The sequence below is a fragment of the Cricetulus griseus genome (genome assembly GCF_003668045.3).
Source record: "Cricetulus griseus strain 17A/GY chromosome 1 unlocalized genomic scaffold, alternate assembly CriGri-PICRH-1.0 chr1_0, whole genome shotgun sequence".
Classification (NCBI taxonomy): domain Eukaryota; kingdom Metazoa; phylum Chordata; class Mammalia; order Rodentia; family Cricetidae; genus Cricetulus; species Cricetulus griseus.
The window spans coordinates 228,436,392-228,450,439 of record NW_023276806.1 but is presented as its reverse complement, the minus strand read 5'-3'; the positions used below and the strand labels follow the sequence as shown (position 1 = coordinate 228,450,439).

Genomic DNA, 14,048 nt, shown 5'->3' with positions numbered 1-14,048 from the left:
AGGCACTTTACTCTAATAAATAGTGGGTTAACTTTTTTCCTCTCTCAGGAGTTTTGAGTATTTCAGGAAAAACAGGAAGTTCAAATCACACGGGAATAAACAGAACAATTCTGTAGTATTTTAAAATATGAATTTTAGTGTGTCAATGGGTTTCACAATATCCATGGCACATATACCATGGTAATTAAGTGATGTGGAAATCTAAAAGAAGACAGGAGGGACTGAGAGAGATGAGACCAGGTTCTTGATATATATTAGACAATTTGTCTGGTCTTTGCCCTGGGTTCCTCGAAGAGAGCTGCAAAATCCTTAAGTGCCTTAGTAACTCATGGGTCATCTGGCTCATGCCTGGTAGACTCCAAGTAAACCTCAGATGGGAGGTTGGTTATGACAGAAAGATTATATGATTACAGATGTAGGGATTTGGGACTTGGTAACAATAACCTGATTCTTTAGTGAGGAACTTATAAAGTTCAGCTATGAGGCCAAATCCTGCCCCCCACCCCCAAAATGAAGCTATGTAAAGAAGTCTTACTTCAGTACCAAGGTGAGGTCCACATGTTTGAACATCAGTATTTGGAAAAGTTGTATACCTTGAGGACCTCAAAGAACTCTCCATCTGTTCTTTTCATCATTTATAATGTATATCCTTGTCTATGATAAACTAAAATCATGAGTGTAGCACTTTTTTGAGTTCCATGAGTCTTCCCTGAAACAAAGAAAAACTATTCAACTACAAGAAAGAAGAAATCTATCATTATAACATCAGAGACAGAGCTGGAGATTAATTTCAAATGACATATGCCAAGCATACAAAGACAGCAGGGTGGTACTGAATGGAATCTACTTGTGGACAGAGGCATCTCCTACTTTCCTCCCTTAAGGGTTAATCCCATGGGGCTGGTTAAGAGCCTGGTTAGGGACTAACCCTGGGAAGGTTTTTCCCCTTAAGATTCTGTGATTTTTCCTTCCCAGAATTCTTGCCCACTAGTGCAATCCCTAGAGCCTAGGGACTGTTCTGGGCCTGCCCACTCTTCTGACTCCTGATTCGGAAAGGTGTAACTATTTCTTTTTCTTCTCTTTAGTTTTTTTTTTTTTCTTTTGGATGCTGGCCACAGCCTAATTATGCTTTTAAATCCTAATTAACTATGACATTTTTACTGCCTTATGTCAAGCAACATGGCTTTTGTTTCTTCACTTCTCCATGTTTCGTCCCTCCCCCTCTCTCCATCTCTCCATTCTTCTCTCCCTTCCTCCCTCATTCCTTCTTGGAAACTGTGAGATTTACAGCTTGCCTGCCCTGGGGTTTCTTTTTAAGCACTAATAAATTTCCCTCTAGCTTCCATTTGAGTTCTTTTTCTTCCAGCTTCGGTTTGTACCTTTTTTAAAAAAATTTGCTTAATAATGGGACCCCAAAGAGGGGGCTCTGACTTCCCAGGTATTGCATGATGGCTCTGCTGGGCTCCTAGGCATTTCTGGTAACACTTCTTTTCTGCTTTTTAATACTTCAATTGGCAGAGAAAATGAACCCATTCCTCAACCAGCAGCAATACTTGGATATGAAACTTCAGAGTTGATAGGGGAGGCCCCAGTCCATTGTGGGTGGTATCATCCCTGAGCTAGTGATCTTAGGTGCCATAAGAAAGCCGACTGAGCAAGCCAGTAAGCAGCAGTTATGTATCATCTCTTACCTGCCCTTCCCTATCAATCACTAATTAAGAAAATGCTCTACAGCCAGACCTTATGGAGCATTTTCTCAATTGAAGTCCTCTCCTCTCAGATGACTCTAACTTGTGTCAAGATGTCCTGTTTTAAGTTCCTGCCCTAACTACCTTCGATGGTGAACTGTGATATAAAAGTGTGAGTGAAATAAACCCTTTCTCTCCAAGTTGCTTTCATCATGGCAATAGAAACCCTAACTAAAACAAATGATAAGAAAGAACATACATAATAGTGCCCCCGGGTCTTTATGCTGACTTGTGGCCTATATATGAGTGCATGCAGAATAGACGTCTACATATGTAGAAATATAGCACAGCATACTGGCAAATGTAACCGGGAATGCCCAGATCAAGGTCTATCAATTATAGAAGCACTTGAAACTGAGCAATACCACATGGAAGCTAATGTGAACATATTCCCTAAGGAAAGCCAGATCAAGGAAGAAAAAGCTGCTTTTCATTGTCAGCATGCCCCATGGCCAGCAAGGATAAGTCTCTGAGAATTGAAGGATATTGAAAAGACCTGTGTGAGGAACCAGGGGACCCCAGGTATTCCCACTCGAGTAGTGCAAACAGAGCACTTTTCATTTTCATTATTAAATCAAGTAAAACATGATGTGATGTTTACAGTTAGCTTAAGCAAATACAAGTACAGGGAGGGAATGCACCTGGTGTTATGTCTTATCATCTTTGACCATGTGTAAAGAACAGAGAATATTCCTCTCAGGTCTTTGCCTTTCCTGTAGAGATAATATGGACATGCCAGGGCATTTTCTTCATGCCTTGCTTCAAATGGCACCCACTTATCACATTGATGCAATTTTTTTTGTAAAAGGCCACTTTGTGGGGAGAACATTCTGCACTCTGTCTGCTCCATCCACAGTTCACAGTGAGTTCACAGCTTTCTGAAACAGGCTCCTGCACGATGGGGAATGTTCTTCTGTATATATGTTTCTCTTATTTGTTAATGAATAAAACACTGTTTGGCTAGTGGCCAGGCAGGTGGGGCTACCAGGCTAGGAGATGAGGAGAATTCTGGGAAAGGTAGACAGAAGGAGCCCACCACATAGATGCCATGTGAGACTGGGAAGATAGGATGTGCCAGGCATTCTCTGGTAAGATAAGACCGTGTAGAAATACATAGAATAGTAGTTATGGGTTAATAATTAAGACAGAGCTAGCTAGTTAGAAGCCCTAGCCATTGGCTAGCAGTTTTATAACTAACATAGTGTCTGTATGCTTATTTAGGGCTGAAACAGCAGTAGGTCATGGAGGGACCAGGCTGGAAAGAAAACCAGCCACACCTACAAGTTATGATGAAATTCTTCAAAGTATAATTGACTGTAGGGGAACCTGTAGCCACGCCTGCTTAGGGGCTGGCTACAGGTCTGCCTGACCATGCCCACAGGTGTGGCTACAGGTTCCCCTACAATTGACAGTCACTAAAGAACACCAGCTGTAGGGATTGTATCCAGGAACCGTCCCCGATTTAGCCCTGTGATTTATTTTTTCCCCCGCATCAAGTTTAGTTTTAGTTTTTTTTTTAAATCCTCAGAAGTAAGTAAAAAAGTATTGTGTATCCCATTTGTACATCATTTCTAACAATGCAAGTTCAAATTGTGTAAAGGTTTTCCTAAGGGTTCTAATTCTGTGTGAAGTTTGTGAGCATGGTACATGTATGCAAGACTGAAATATCTTCAATAAATGGAGATGTCTTTTTGTATGTCTGCATTGGTGTAAGATGAAATTTATCAAGATTTGGGTCTTTTGGTGACTGGATATTGATTGTGATTAACTTTTACAGAAAACTTTAAATTGTCTGCCCCACCACTTCATACAGCTGAGGGCAAATGCTTCTTGCACACAACTGACAACCACAGGGATATGCGTGTAGACATAGGCCTTTGTGAATATCGTTCATCTACTCACAGTGCTACATCAATGTGACTTTTATTAGTGTATCTGAGTCTACACACATGCAAATGTGAGTGCTACTTCTGATTTTATTCAGTAAAGTGGTCCTCCTATTCTATCATGCTTTTATATTTTTCATTTGTTTGCTTTTTAGTAATTACCTTTTAAAATGTAACAATGTTTTTAGCTTACTTGAAATTAAAGACAAAAATATTGTATTTGGGGGATTTTAATCTTTTAAGATCCAAATATTTGGGATAATGACATTCAGAATTGTGTCTTTGAGAATTAATGGGCCATACACCTTCCCAGCAAGGAGGAAGAAAACTATCTGGGGCTTGGATTCCCCAGTTGGAAGGAAAACTCAGGCTGCCCCTTTCCCTACCTGAGCTCTTCCTCCACATTTCAATAGTGGCCACCAAAGCTCCCAGGAGAAGCAGGACAACAGCAACTACTATGATGGGAATGAAAGACTGGGGAGACCTGCCTGGAAAGAAATGAAAATGTAAGACACTGACCCCAAATCTCAACCTTGATCCTGCTCAAGGTCTCCAGAAGGACGTCTGGTTTTCCTGACAACAGATTATGTGCCCTCATCCTACTTACTCCATCTCAGGGTGAGGGGCTCAGGCAGCCCCTCATGGTGCACATGGCATGTGTATCTCTGCTCCTCCCTAGAAGGCACCACCACAACTGCCCACTTCTGGAAGGTTCCATCCCCAGAAGGCCTGGTCTCCACAAGCTCCATATCCTGAGTCTGGTCCTCCCCATCCCTCTGCCAGGTCAGGGTGGTGTCAGCAGGGTAGAAGCTCAGAGCCCAGCACCTCAGGGTGATGTCCCCTTCAGGTCTGGGGTGATGAGTTACATATGCTTTGGGGGGATCTGAGGGGGAAGAGTTGGAAATTTTGAACATTACTTTTTTTTCTTGAGTCTCAGTGGTGTTCTTGTGACCATTTTGGGAATAGTCAGTAGAATAGGGTGGGGAGGTATGCAATCCCACATAGCACCCTATACTGAGGCCTCTGGGATAATAGATTACTTGTTTTCAATCCTCGAATCAGGGTGAACCAGCTTAGGGTAGGAGACTCTAGATTACCAGGAAAAATATACTTCTGGTCCTGACTGAGTGGGGCTAAGAAACTAAATCACTGCAGCCATACTATACCATACCACTGAGTGGGAGCAGAAAATCTAACCCGAGAGAGGCCATGGTTCACAATGGGCTACAGATTGAAGGGAAAGGCAGTTTTAGGGGTTGTCTCTCCTATCCTGAGATAGACTCTGAACTGAGACTTTGAGAGAAAAGTGAGATCTCTGGAGAATCATTCTCTGACGTTGGAACAGGAAACCTAGGATCACTGTTTTCCCTCCTGGTGTGTGTGTGTGTGTGTGTGTGTGTGTGTGTGTGTGAGAGAGAGAGAGAGAGAGAGAGAGAGAGAGAGAGAGAGAGAGAGAGAGAGAGGAGAGAGAGAGGAGAGAGAGAAAGAGGCAGTCAGAGAGACACACAGACACACACACACAGACAGACAGATAGAGAAAATTGCAGATGATCCCATTTTCCTCCCTCTGAGGAGGTGTGAGCTCCAGTTCATTCGGATGAATATCTTTGCCCCTAGTAACTTTGCGCAGTAGAATCTCACTTCCCATCTTCGGGTATTTAAGGAGCCACACCACGCAAGGGCCCTGCAAGTAGACCCTCCAGAACTCAGCCTCATTAGTTGCCACCCACTGTTGCTTGGTGATCTTAGCCGCGGTGTCTGCAGCAATCCAGGTGCTCAGATCCTCGTTCAGGGTGAGGTAATCTTCCCCATCATAGCCAAACTGACGGTATGCATGAAATAGGTGCCCGTCATGTCCAATGTAGCAGCCAGTCATCCTTTGGATGGTGTGAGGACCTGGACCCGTTCCACAAGTCAGTCCCACCCACTTGTCCCAGGCCTTTTATCCATCCTCCCTGCCCACCCAACCAGATTTGGCCTTAAACTGAGATGCATAAAGAGCTCTTAGACCCCCAGCCTTTCCAGGTCAAGGCTCTCTGTCATCTCATAGCCTCAGGTTCAACCTTGGACCTGGTGATACCTAGATGTGAAAGAGGCTTGGCCACCACCTGGGTTTAATGTCACTTACTGTTCTGGCTCTGGTTGTAGTAGCCTTGCAGTTTCTGAAAGCACGCTCGAATCTGCTGTTTTGCACTCTTGGCAATGTGTGTCTGGTCATCCCAGTATTCCTGTCCCACCTGCTCCATCCAGGGCACCCTGGGCTCAAACCTTGGATTCACTGTCGCACTGTTGAAGTGCACGAACTCTGTGTTTTCCACATAGCCCGCGGTCATGTAGAGGGTCTCTTCTAGGCCAGGTCTTGACACTGCGATGTCGAAGTACCGCAAGGAGTGGGAACCTTGGGGAAGCAAGGAGATAATGTCTGGCTTGACCCTCCTTCCACGGGAAACCAAGGCAAGTGGTGGAAGGGGAGAAGGAGGTGCAGGGCTCAAGGGAGTAGGATTTGGGCAGCCCAGCTGGGAGGGTCTGACTGGGCAAGCTTTCCAGGTGTTCTCCCTGTAAAAGAGTTTCCCTCAAGACCTCAACTCACCCTCAAAGGTCTGGGTAAGGGCAAGGGAAGCCCCCAGTAGCAGGTGGAGAGTACAGAGTAATGAAGTCTCCATTCTCTGGATTTGGAGAAAGTCAAGTTCCTGTGACTATATAATCCAACTGCAAAAGCAGGTCGCTAGGAACCCGATGGCCAATGGGAGTGAGAATTGGAGCCTAGTCATCAGTATCCATGCAGAAGGTCTACATTTAGCTTGTAAGGGAAACTCCAGGTTTGTGAGTAATATGAGTAGGGAGATTCTGGGAACTCTGCCGGTGTACCCTGGCCTTTACCCAGACCCCTGAGCCATATCCAGTGCTCATTGTTTCAAAATATACTGAGGGGAGTGGGTTTTTTAATTACATGCTACAATTTTTCACATCTTTCACTGATGTATCTCTACAGCTTTTAACCTGTTATGATGGTTCAGTATATGAAAAAAATCAGCCTACAATCAGTATGTGTGGGGAATTGTTTTCAATAATGTGAATGTCCATCTTTGTTGTGACAATGAAAGGACACCAGTGTTAGCTTCTTCAAGGCTATTTGCATGCAGAGTCTCAAATACTGCCATGTGAATCCATCCAGGATAGACGGTGGCTCACAGACTCCTAGAGTCTGAAATAGAATGTGAGGTGTGTGTGAGGAGTGTGGAAGTGTATGGGAGGGATGCAGTGAAAAGGAGACAGAAAGGAAGTGAAATCCAGACACTCTGACCCTTAGATTTGTAAAAGAAAATAATCTATCTTGATACCAGACACTAGGCAAAAGCAGCAGAGAAGGGGAAGGGCAGCCCTTGGAAGGGCTTTGAGTCAAAGAGAGAGGGAATATGTTTCTGAACTCCATAGGAACAACATTTGGGGCACTGCAAAAAAATATGGTTTAAAATCTGGGCAGCAAACAGACACTGGCAAGGGACCCTCTGCAACTCCTAGTGTTCACAGATAGTCCAATGGGAATCATTTTCAAAGATTATAAAGTCAGTTCTTTTGGTCATCAAGAGCAGAAGTCCATGCATTTTAATGTCTTGGGACCATAAATGCCTCTTTTCTCCAGTCAATGAGCAAGTGGGCATCCCCCAAGAAGCATTGTGTCCATTGATTTAGAAACAGATTCACAGACACACGTCAGGGGGAGTAGAAAATGCTTCAGTTGAAGCTAAGGGTTCGGCCACATGGGAAATGCTGTGATACTCCTGGGGAGGGGTCTACTAGCTCTATTTGAAGAGCGATGGTCATAGAATCAAGCAGGTAACTTCAGTGCCTATGCCTTATGAATCAGGAGAGATTACCCTGGTTTTATTACTTTCTTCACTCTCAGAGTCCTAGAAAATATTTAGTGGAAACTTACCACTGTTGGGGAATTTCCTAAGCCCATACTCTTACTGGCATATTCCTGTTATTATGTGGGGGGTGGAGAGGGGTGATTCATGGGAGAAGGGGGGTGACTTCTAAAGTTGTAGGGTTGTTGAAGGGGAAGCTGTCAGAAATGCAACCCAATAATAGTAATTTGTCACCTGCATCAGACAATACAAATGGCAGAAAAGTGGGGGAAATCCCCCCAAATCCCTTTCTGATCCAACCTGTTACGTTTTCAGGGGAAAAATAACTCCACATTTCCCCTCCTGCCCCTGCAATAGTAAGAAATAATAAAGAGTACACATGACAAACCTATAATCAACATTATGTTAAATGAAAAAAAAGAAAGCATTTTCTCTGACATCAAGGATGAGACAAAGTGTCCCCCCTGTTTATTCAGCATAGAACTTGAGGTTGTAACTAGGTTAATAAGGGAAGAGAGAAGTAATTACAAACAAGAAAATAAGTCAAATTATTCCAATTTGTAGATGATGTGAGCCTATGCATAAAAGATCCTAATAACACTCTTATAAATGCTTTCAGCAGAGCCGCAGAATGCAAATGAACTCACTGACAAATAAATCATGGAAAGTATCTCATTTGCACTGGTTTCTTAAAGCTGGAACATGTAGGCATGAACCTAGTGAAGGAAGGAAAAGACCTTTACAGAGGAAAAATGAAGATACTAAAGCAAGAAACTGAAGGAGACACTAGGAAATAGAAGGCTCAGAGGTTGGCAGAATTAATTTAGTAAAATGGATATATTACCAAAATTATAATGATGTTTTTAATTATAAAGGCATTCCCAAGGCCCATATGGAAACAAAGAGCCAAAGGAATTCTAAGCAGAAGGCATTACTACACTTGATATCAAATTATATTACAGAACCATTATTACAGACACATCATGGAACTAGCATAAAACACATTTGAAATTGAACTAGAACTGAGAACCCAAAAATATACTCACACAGATACAGTCATATAATTTTTGACAAAGGTATAAAATATGTAAAAAATATATTAGAGAAAGCTATAGTGATATATTGTTTATGATCTAATAAAGCTTTCCTGGAGATCAGAATTCAAAGCCAGCCATACTAGTCAGCCATAGAGGCCAGACAGTGGTGGCACACAGCTTTAATCCCAGGACTCAGGAGACAGGTAGATAGTTATCTGTGAGTTAAAGGCCCCCTAGCACTACATGGGAGTGAAACAGAGCTCACACCTTTAATTCCAGGACTAGAGAGGTCTATAAGACAGGAGCAGAGTCTCAGAGCTGGCAATTGGTCTCCAGACACATTGAGGATCAGGATTGCCCTTTCAGTCTGAGTTAGAGGTAAGAGCTAGTGGCTTGCTGTTTTGATTTTCTGATCATCATGCAAGCTTTATTAGGTCATAAACAATATATCACCACAGAAAGCTTTTAAACAAATGTGGTATAGAAAATTGGATTTCTTCACATACAAACTACTAAATCTGTATCTCACATTCTTGATGGAAATCATTTCAGAATGGAACAATGATCTTAATATAAGATCAGAAACATTGAAACTGTTAGAAGAAAACATCAGGGGAAAAAGCTTCAAATTTCTGAAACAAACAAACAAACAAAAGACTGTACTGTTACAGAAAAAAATCCCAAGAATTGAAAAATGGGATTATATGAAGTCATAGAGCTTCTGTATATTAATAATAATTATCACAGAATGAAGAAAGAGCCTATAAAATGGAAAACCATTATCAACTCTATATTAGATAGAGAATTATACATAGCATATACAAGGAACTGCAAAGTTAAACACCACCCCCTTCCAGTTATGCAATCTATAAAAAAGTTAGTGAGCTGAACAGGAAGTTCTTTTTTATTTAATTTAAATTAAAAATAATCATTTTACATATCAATCCCAGTTCCCTCTCCCTCCCGTCCTCCCATGCCCTCCACAGACCTCCCCATCCCACCCCCCATCCACCCCTCAGAAAGGGTGAGGCCTCCCATGGGTGGGTCATCAAAATCTTCACATCATTTGGGGCAGGACCAAGGCTCTCCCCCTGTATCTAGGCTGAGAGAGTATCCCTCCATAGGGAATGTTCTCCAAAAGCAGTAGGGATAAATACTGGTTCCACTGCCAGAGGTCCCATAGACTGTCCATTCCCCACAACTGACACCCATGTTCAAGGTGCCTAGTTCGGTCTTATGTAGGTTCCCCAGCTGTCAGTCTGGAGTGAACAGGAAGTTCTTAAAAGAAGAAATAAAAGTCCAGCAGCTGGTGGAAATAGAAGTAGACACTCACAACTAATCACTAAACTGGAATCCAGTTGCAGAGAACGAGTGATGAGCAAAGGGGTCCAGACCAGGCTGATGAAACCCACAGAAACAGCTGACCTGAACAACAGGGAGCTCTTGGTCCCCAGACTGATAGCTGGAATACCAGCATGGGACTGATCCAGACCCCAGGAACATGGGTTTCAGTGAGGAAACCTTGGAAATCTATGGGACCTCCTGTAGTAGTTCAGTACTTATCCCTAGCATAGGTGTGGACTTTGGGAGCCCAATCCACATAGAGGGATACTCCCTGAGCCAAGACACACAGGGGTGGGCCTAGGCCCTATCCCAAAGGATATGATAGACTCTGATAACACCCTATGGAAGGCCTCACCATCCAGGGGGAGCAGAGAGGATATGTGGTAGGTAGGGTTTTAGTTGGGGGTAGGGGGTGGTAGGGGAGGAGGGGAGGGAGTGGGAACTTAGATTGACATGTAAAACAATCTTGTTTCTAATTCAAATAAAAAATAATAGCAAAAAATAAAAATAAAAATAAATGAAAAAGAAGAAATAAAAGTGGAGTAGCCAACAATACTTGAAATAGTATTTTGTATCTGTATCCTGGGAAATGACCAACTAGAATTGTTTTTGAGATTCCATTTTGTCCCAGTCAGAATGATTATCATAAAATATATGACAGTAAATGCTGCTGATAGTAATGTAACTGGTGCAGACACTATGGGAATTGTTATGGAACTTTCTCAAAAAAAGAAAAATAGAACTGCTATATGATGCAACCATATGTCTCTTAGGTATATGACAGAAGAATTTAAGATAGAATACAAGATATTCTTGTATGCTTTTGTTTGTCTTTTTGCTGCACTTTAAAAAATAGCCATGAAATAGAACCAGCTTAGAGTCTATCAACAGATCAATGAGTGGTACAAATGTGGTGCATATACTCAGTGGACTTTTTACTTGAAAAAGAAATGAAGTCACAGTCACAGCATTTGAAGAAATGTGGTTAGAATGAGAAATCATCACGTTAAGTGAAATCAGACAGACCCAGAAAAGTAAATGTTTTGTCTCATATACATAATCTCTCTCTCTCCATATTTTGTATGTATGTATGCATGCATGCATGTATGAATGTATGTATAACTGTATGTATTTCTTTGCATTAGTTACACATGGGTCATGAAACTAGAAATGAGACCATGAGACAGAAGAACATTTTCTTAAAGGAGGGGAAAGGAGGGGAGAGTTGGAAATGGATTACATGGGATACAAATGTGGAAGGTGGGACTATTCTGTGGAGAGGGAGTCAGTCAACAGGCTTTGCATACGAGGGAGGGGAGCACAGGAGGGGATGATAAGGTGGGACAAATGTGGCACAAATGTGTGAATGCATAAATAATTTTCCACACTGTCATGAAGCATTAATAAAAAAGAACAAAAACTAGGATCGTTAGGGAGACCAAGAGGAAAAAAGAGAAAGAAAAGAACAAACTAAGGAATTAGAGTCTTCTCTTCAGGTCTCCCGCAGTGGTATCTGCCCGGTCAGCCTCAGTAGGAAAGGGTCACCTCTGGACCCTGCTGTACTTCATCTTCACTGTGCAGTGAATGCTGTTTGAAGGCAGAGGCTAGATGGTCAAGGACGTGTTAGTGTCAGGACTGCATTTTCTTTAGAAGTTTCTCTTGATTTTCACACCAAGAACTATTGCTTGTCACCTCTGAGTTTTGTAGCCCATGGGTTAGGCAAATTTTCACCTGTTCCAAGATTCCCCAGTTTACACACCCAGTGTCCAAATGTCCAAAAAAAGGGTGAGTGAAATATGATATTTTTTTATATACACAATTTAGGAGGATAAAAGTGGAATACTGAGCTGAGCACTGGATAGGGAGACATAAAAGATCTGGGCACTATGTTAAATTTTAGAGATCTTCATTGTAAATTAGCCCTTTAGCCACACTTTAAATATAAAACAAATCCATACCCCCATCTTTATTTTCAACAAGGAATTTGCAGCTCAAAGAATTCTAAAGTTTCATCAGAGTGGCATTTGGGGAAGCGAAAAAAAGGGAAGTGCTGTCCTGGTTTTCTCATTTTCTCACATTGTACTGACAGGCAATGGTCACAGTCAAGATTTCAGTTTCAGAGAGAGAAGTCAGGAGTTCTTGAAGTCACAGTAGGGGAGAGGGAAACTGTAACAAATTTTGTGCAGCTCAGCTCCATATAAGGCAACTGTCTCATCCTGCAGAAGAAAACAGGAAAAATAAAACCAAACCAGGATGCAGACCTTGTGTCTGGAGGGTACTTACGAACTGGCCTGCAGAGACTGGGGCTGCCCTTGACACTCTCAGGCTCTCTAGGGATATTACTCTGCACCTCTTAAGAGCAGTTCTATACCAGCTCTTGAAGTCTGCATAGTGATCCCTGCTGAGAACTTTTGATCACAGCTGAGTAAGTAGTTTATATTTGCTTAGCTATAATTTCATTACTCTTAGAGATATCTTGATCTTTTGATGAAATACTGAGTTCTGGGAAGAGGAAAGTATAAGGATCAGAGGGCTGCCAAGGTGACGAATCCAAACATTCTGTCCCAGGATGTGAGGGTCTGGAGTGGGTTGAGTGTGCAAACTAGGGAGATGGTTAATTTCTATGTAATGGGTCTTTGCTGGCCTGCTGATTCCTTATTCAATAAAGGGCACTAAATTACTGACTGCATTACAGAGAATAGTCAGGAAGACATTTTGGGCTTCTCACAACAATCATCTGGTACTGTTGCATCTATTCCTTATTTATTATTGGGCTCTTGTGCGACAATTTTACATGCCTGTTATATGCTTTCAATTATAAGTAACTGATAACACACGTTTCCCCCAGCACTCTGCAAAAGATATAGTTTAGGTAGTCTGTGCTATATAAAGAGTCTTCTTTTCTAAGGTCATTGAGTACACTCTATAAAGAGAGACACTAGATCCCTTAGAAATAAAGTTTCCAGACAGAGAGGCACTATTTCCCATGAATATTTTGAAAAGTTTTCCCTGTGGGTGCTTAGAAACCATTCTTGAGCTTTTACCATGTAAGACTCTTTAAGAAAAAAATCCATTTTCTTCCTGTGTTATATTGTTTCCTAAATTTGCAAGAAGAGAAAGAAGTCATTTTCCCTGTCTCTGAGTGAATATTTGCTGTTTATGTGGTGATTTATTGCACACAGATTGCTTGTTGGTGAGCTAGCCTACTTCATTTAGGACCACTTACAAGATTTTGTTCTACTTGGAAATAGAAAGATTTTTTCTTTCTTTCTTTTTTTTTTTAGTGTGAATTCCTTATAACCTTAGCATTTCTTGGTAATAAAATATTTCTTAACTCCTTTGATTTATATGAGAATAGTGATATGCTTGTGAGGAACTTTTCCCTAAGTACTTCAGCATTTTGACCATAAAAAGAAAGGTATTTTCTTTCCTCCCTCCCTTCCCTCCCTCCCTCCCTCCCTCCCTCCCTTCCTTCCTTCCTTCCTTCCTTCCTATCCTTCTTTTGGAAATTTGTTTAGGATGCAACATTCCAACAGGTTTGGGCTATTGCTAAATGTTTTAACACACATGTTCATTATTCTATTAGGAAATACATAAGACAGGGTATCTATTCTGAAAAGATTTGTGGTCAAAATAGTTGATAAAGGTCAGAAAAATAAACAAATTATATTTAAGTTTTGTAGATGATATTGAAACAAAGTCCCCTAGAGTTTCTAGGATGGGAGAAACACCTTTTGCAATTGAAGAGAAAGGTGGCGTTTAAACTGAGGTTTGAACAAATAAAGATTGGCAGCCTGAAAGAGGGATAGGAAGAAACATACAGGTTGAGTGTCTATAAATACTAAACTCATGAAGCCTGTCCTGGGAAAACTTCATTCTTGTTTCCAAGCAAGAAACTCTAGAGAGAAACATTCATGGTTTTGGTTATTCTATCCAACTACTTTATTTACTCTGTGAAAGCTGATGGACTGGAACAAAGGAGGAGAGGAGAAAAGATCTCAGGGCACAGGAGGCTTGGGTGTGATCCTAGGTGTGAAAACATGTGCCTCAGAGCCTTTACTCTACCTCTCCAGTACATACATTTCTTCTGAAGTTCAAGTACCAATTCTCTTAAGAAATATTTTCTTGGATATCTCAAAAAACGCCTCCAGTTTAACATGGCTA

At 41.6% G+C, this 14,048-nt stretch overlaps 1 protein-coding gene across 1 annotated transcript; it reads right to left on the bottom strand.

Annotated features, from left to right (window-relative positions):
* Positions 1-4,233: 4,233 nt before the first annotated feature.
* Positions 4,234-6,297, bottom strand: LOC103162117 (H-2 class I histocompatibility antigen, K-D alpha chain). Its single transcript, XM_027388662.1, has 4 exons — positions 6,225-6,297; positions 5,763-6,032; positions 5,258-5,530; positions 4,234-4,520 (listed from the first exon to the last, which is right to left on the bottom strand). Exons 1-4 carry the CDS (start codon positions 6,295-6,297, stop codon positions 4,234-4,236), a joined length of 903 nt encoding a protein of 300 aa, XP_027244463.1.
* Between the last annotated feature and the right edge of the window lie 7,751 nt (positions 6,298-14,048).

Bases quoted from the DNA above. Each gene is read 5' to 3' on its own strand.
- LOC103162117 (XM_027388662.1), bottom strand. From the start codon at position 6,297: ATGGAGACTTCATTACTCTGTACTCTCCACCTGCTACTGGGGGCTTCC. The intron at 5,531-5,762 runs GTAAGTGACATT...GAACGGGTCCAG, and splicing joins CTACAACCAGAGCCAGAACA to GTCCTCACACCATCCAAAGG. The intron at 4,521-5,257 runs AAGTTACTAGGG...ACTCTTCCCCCT, and splicing joins AAGTGAGATTCTACTGCGCA to CAGATCCCCCCAAAGCATAT.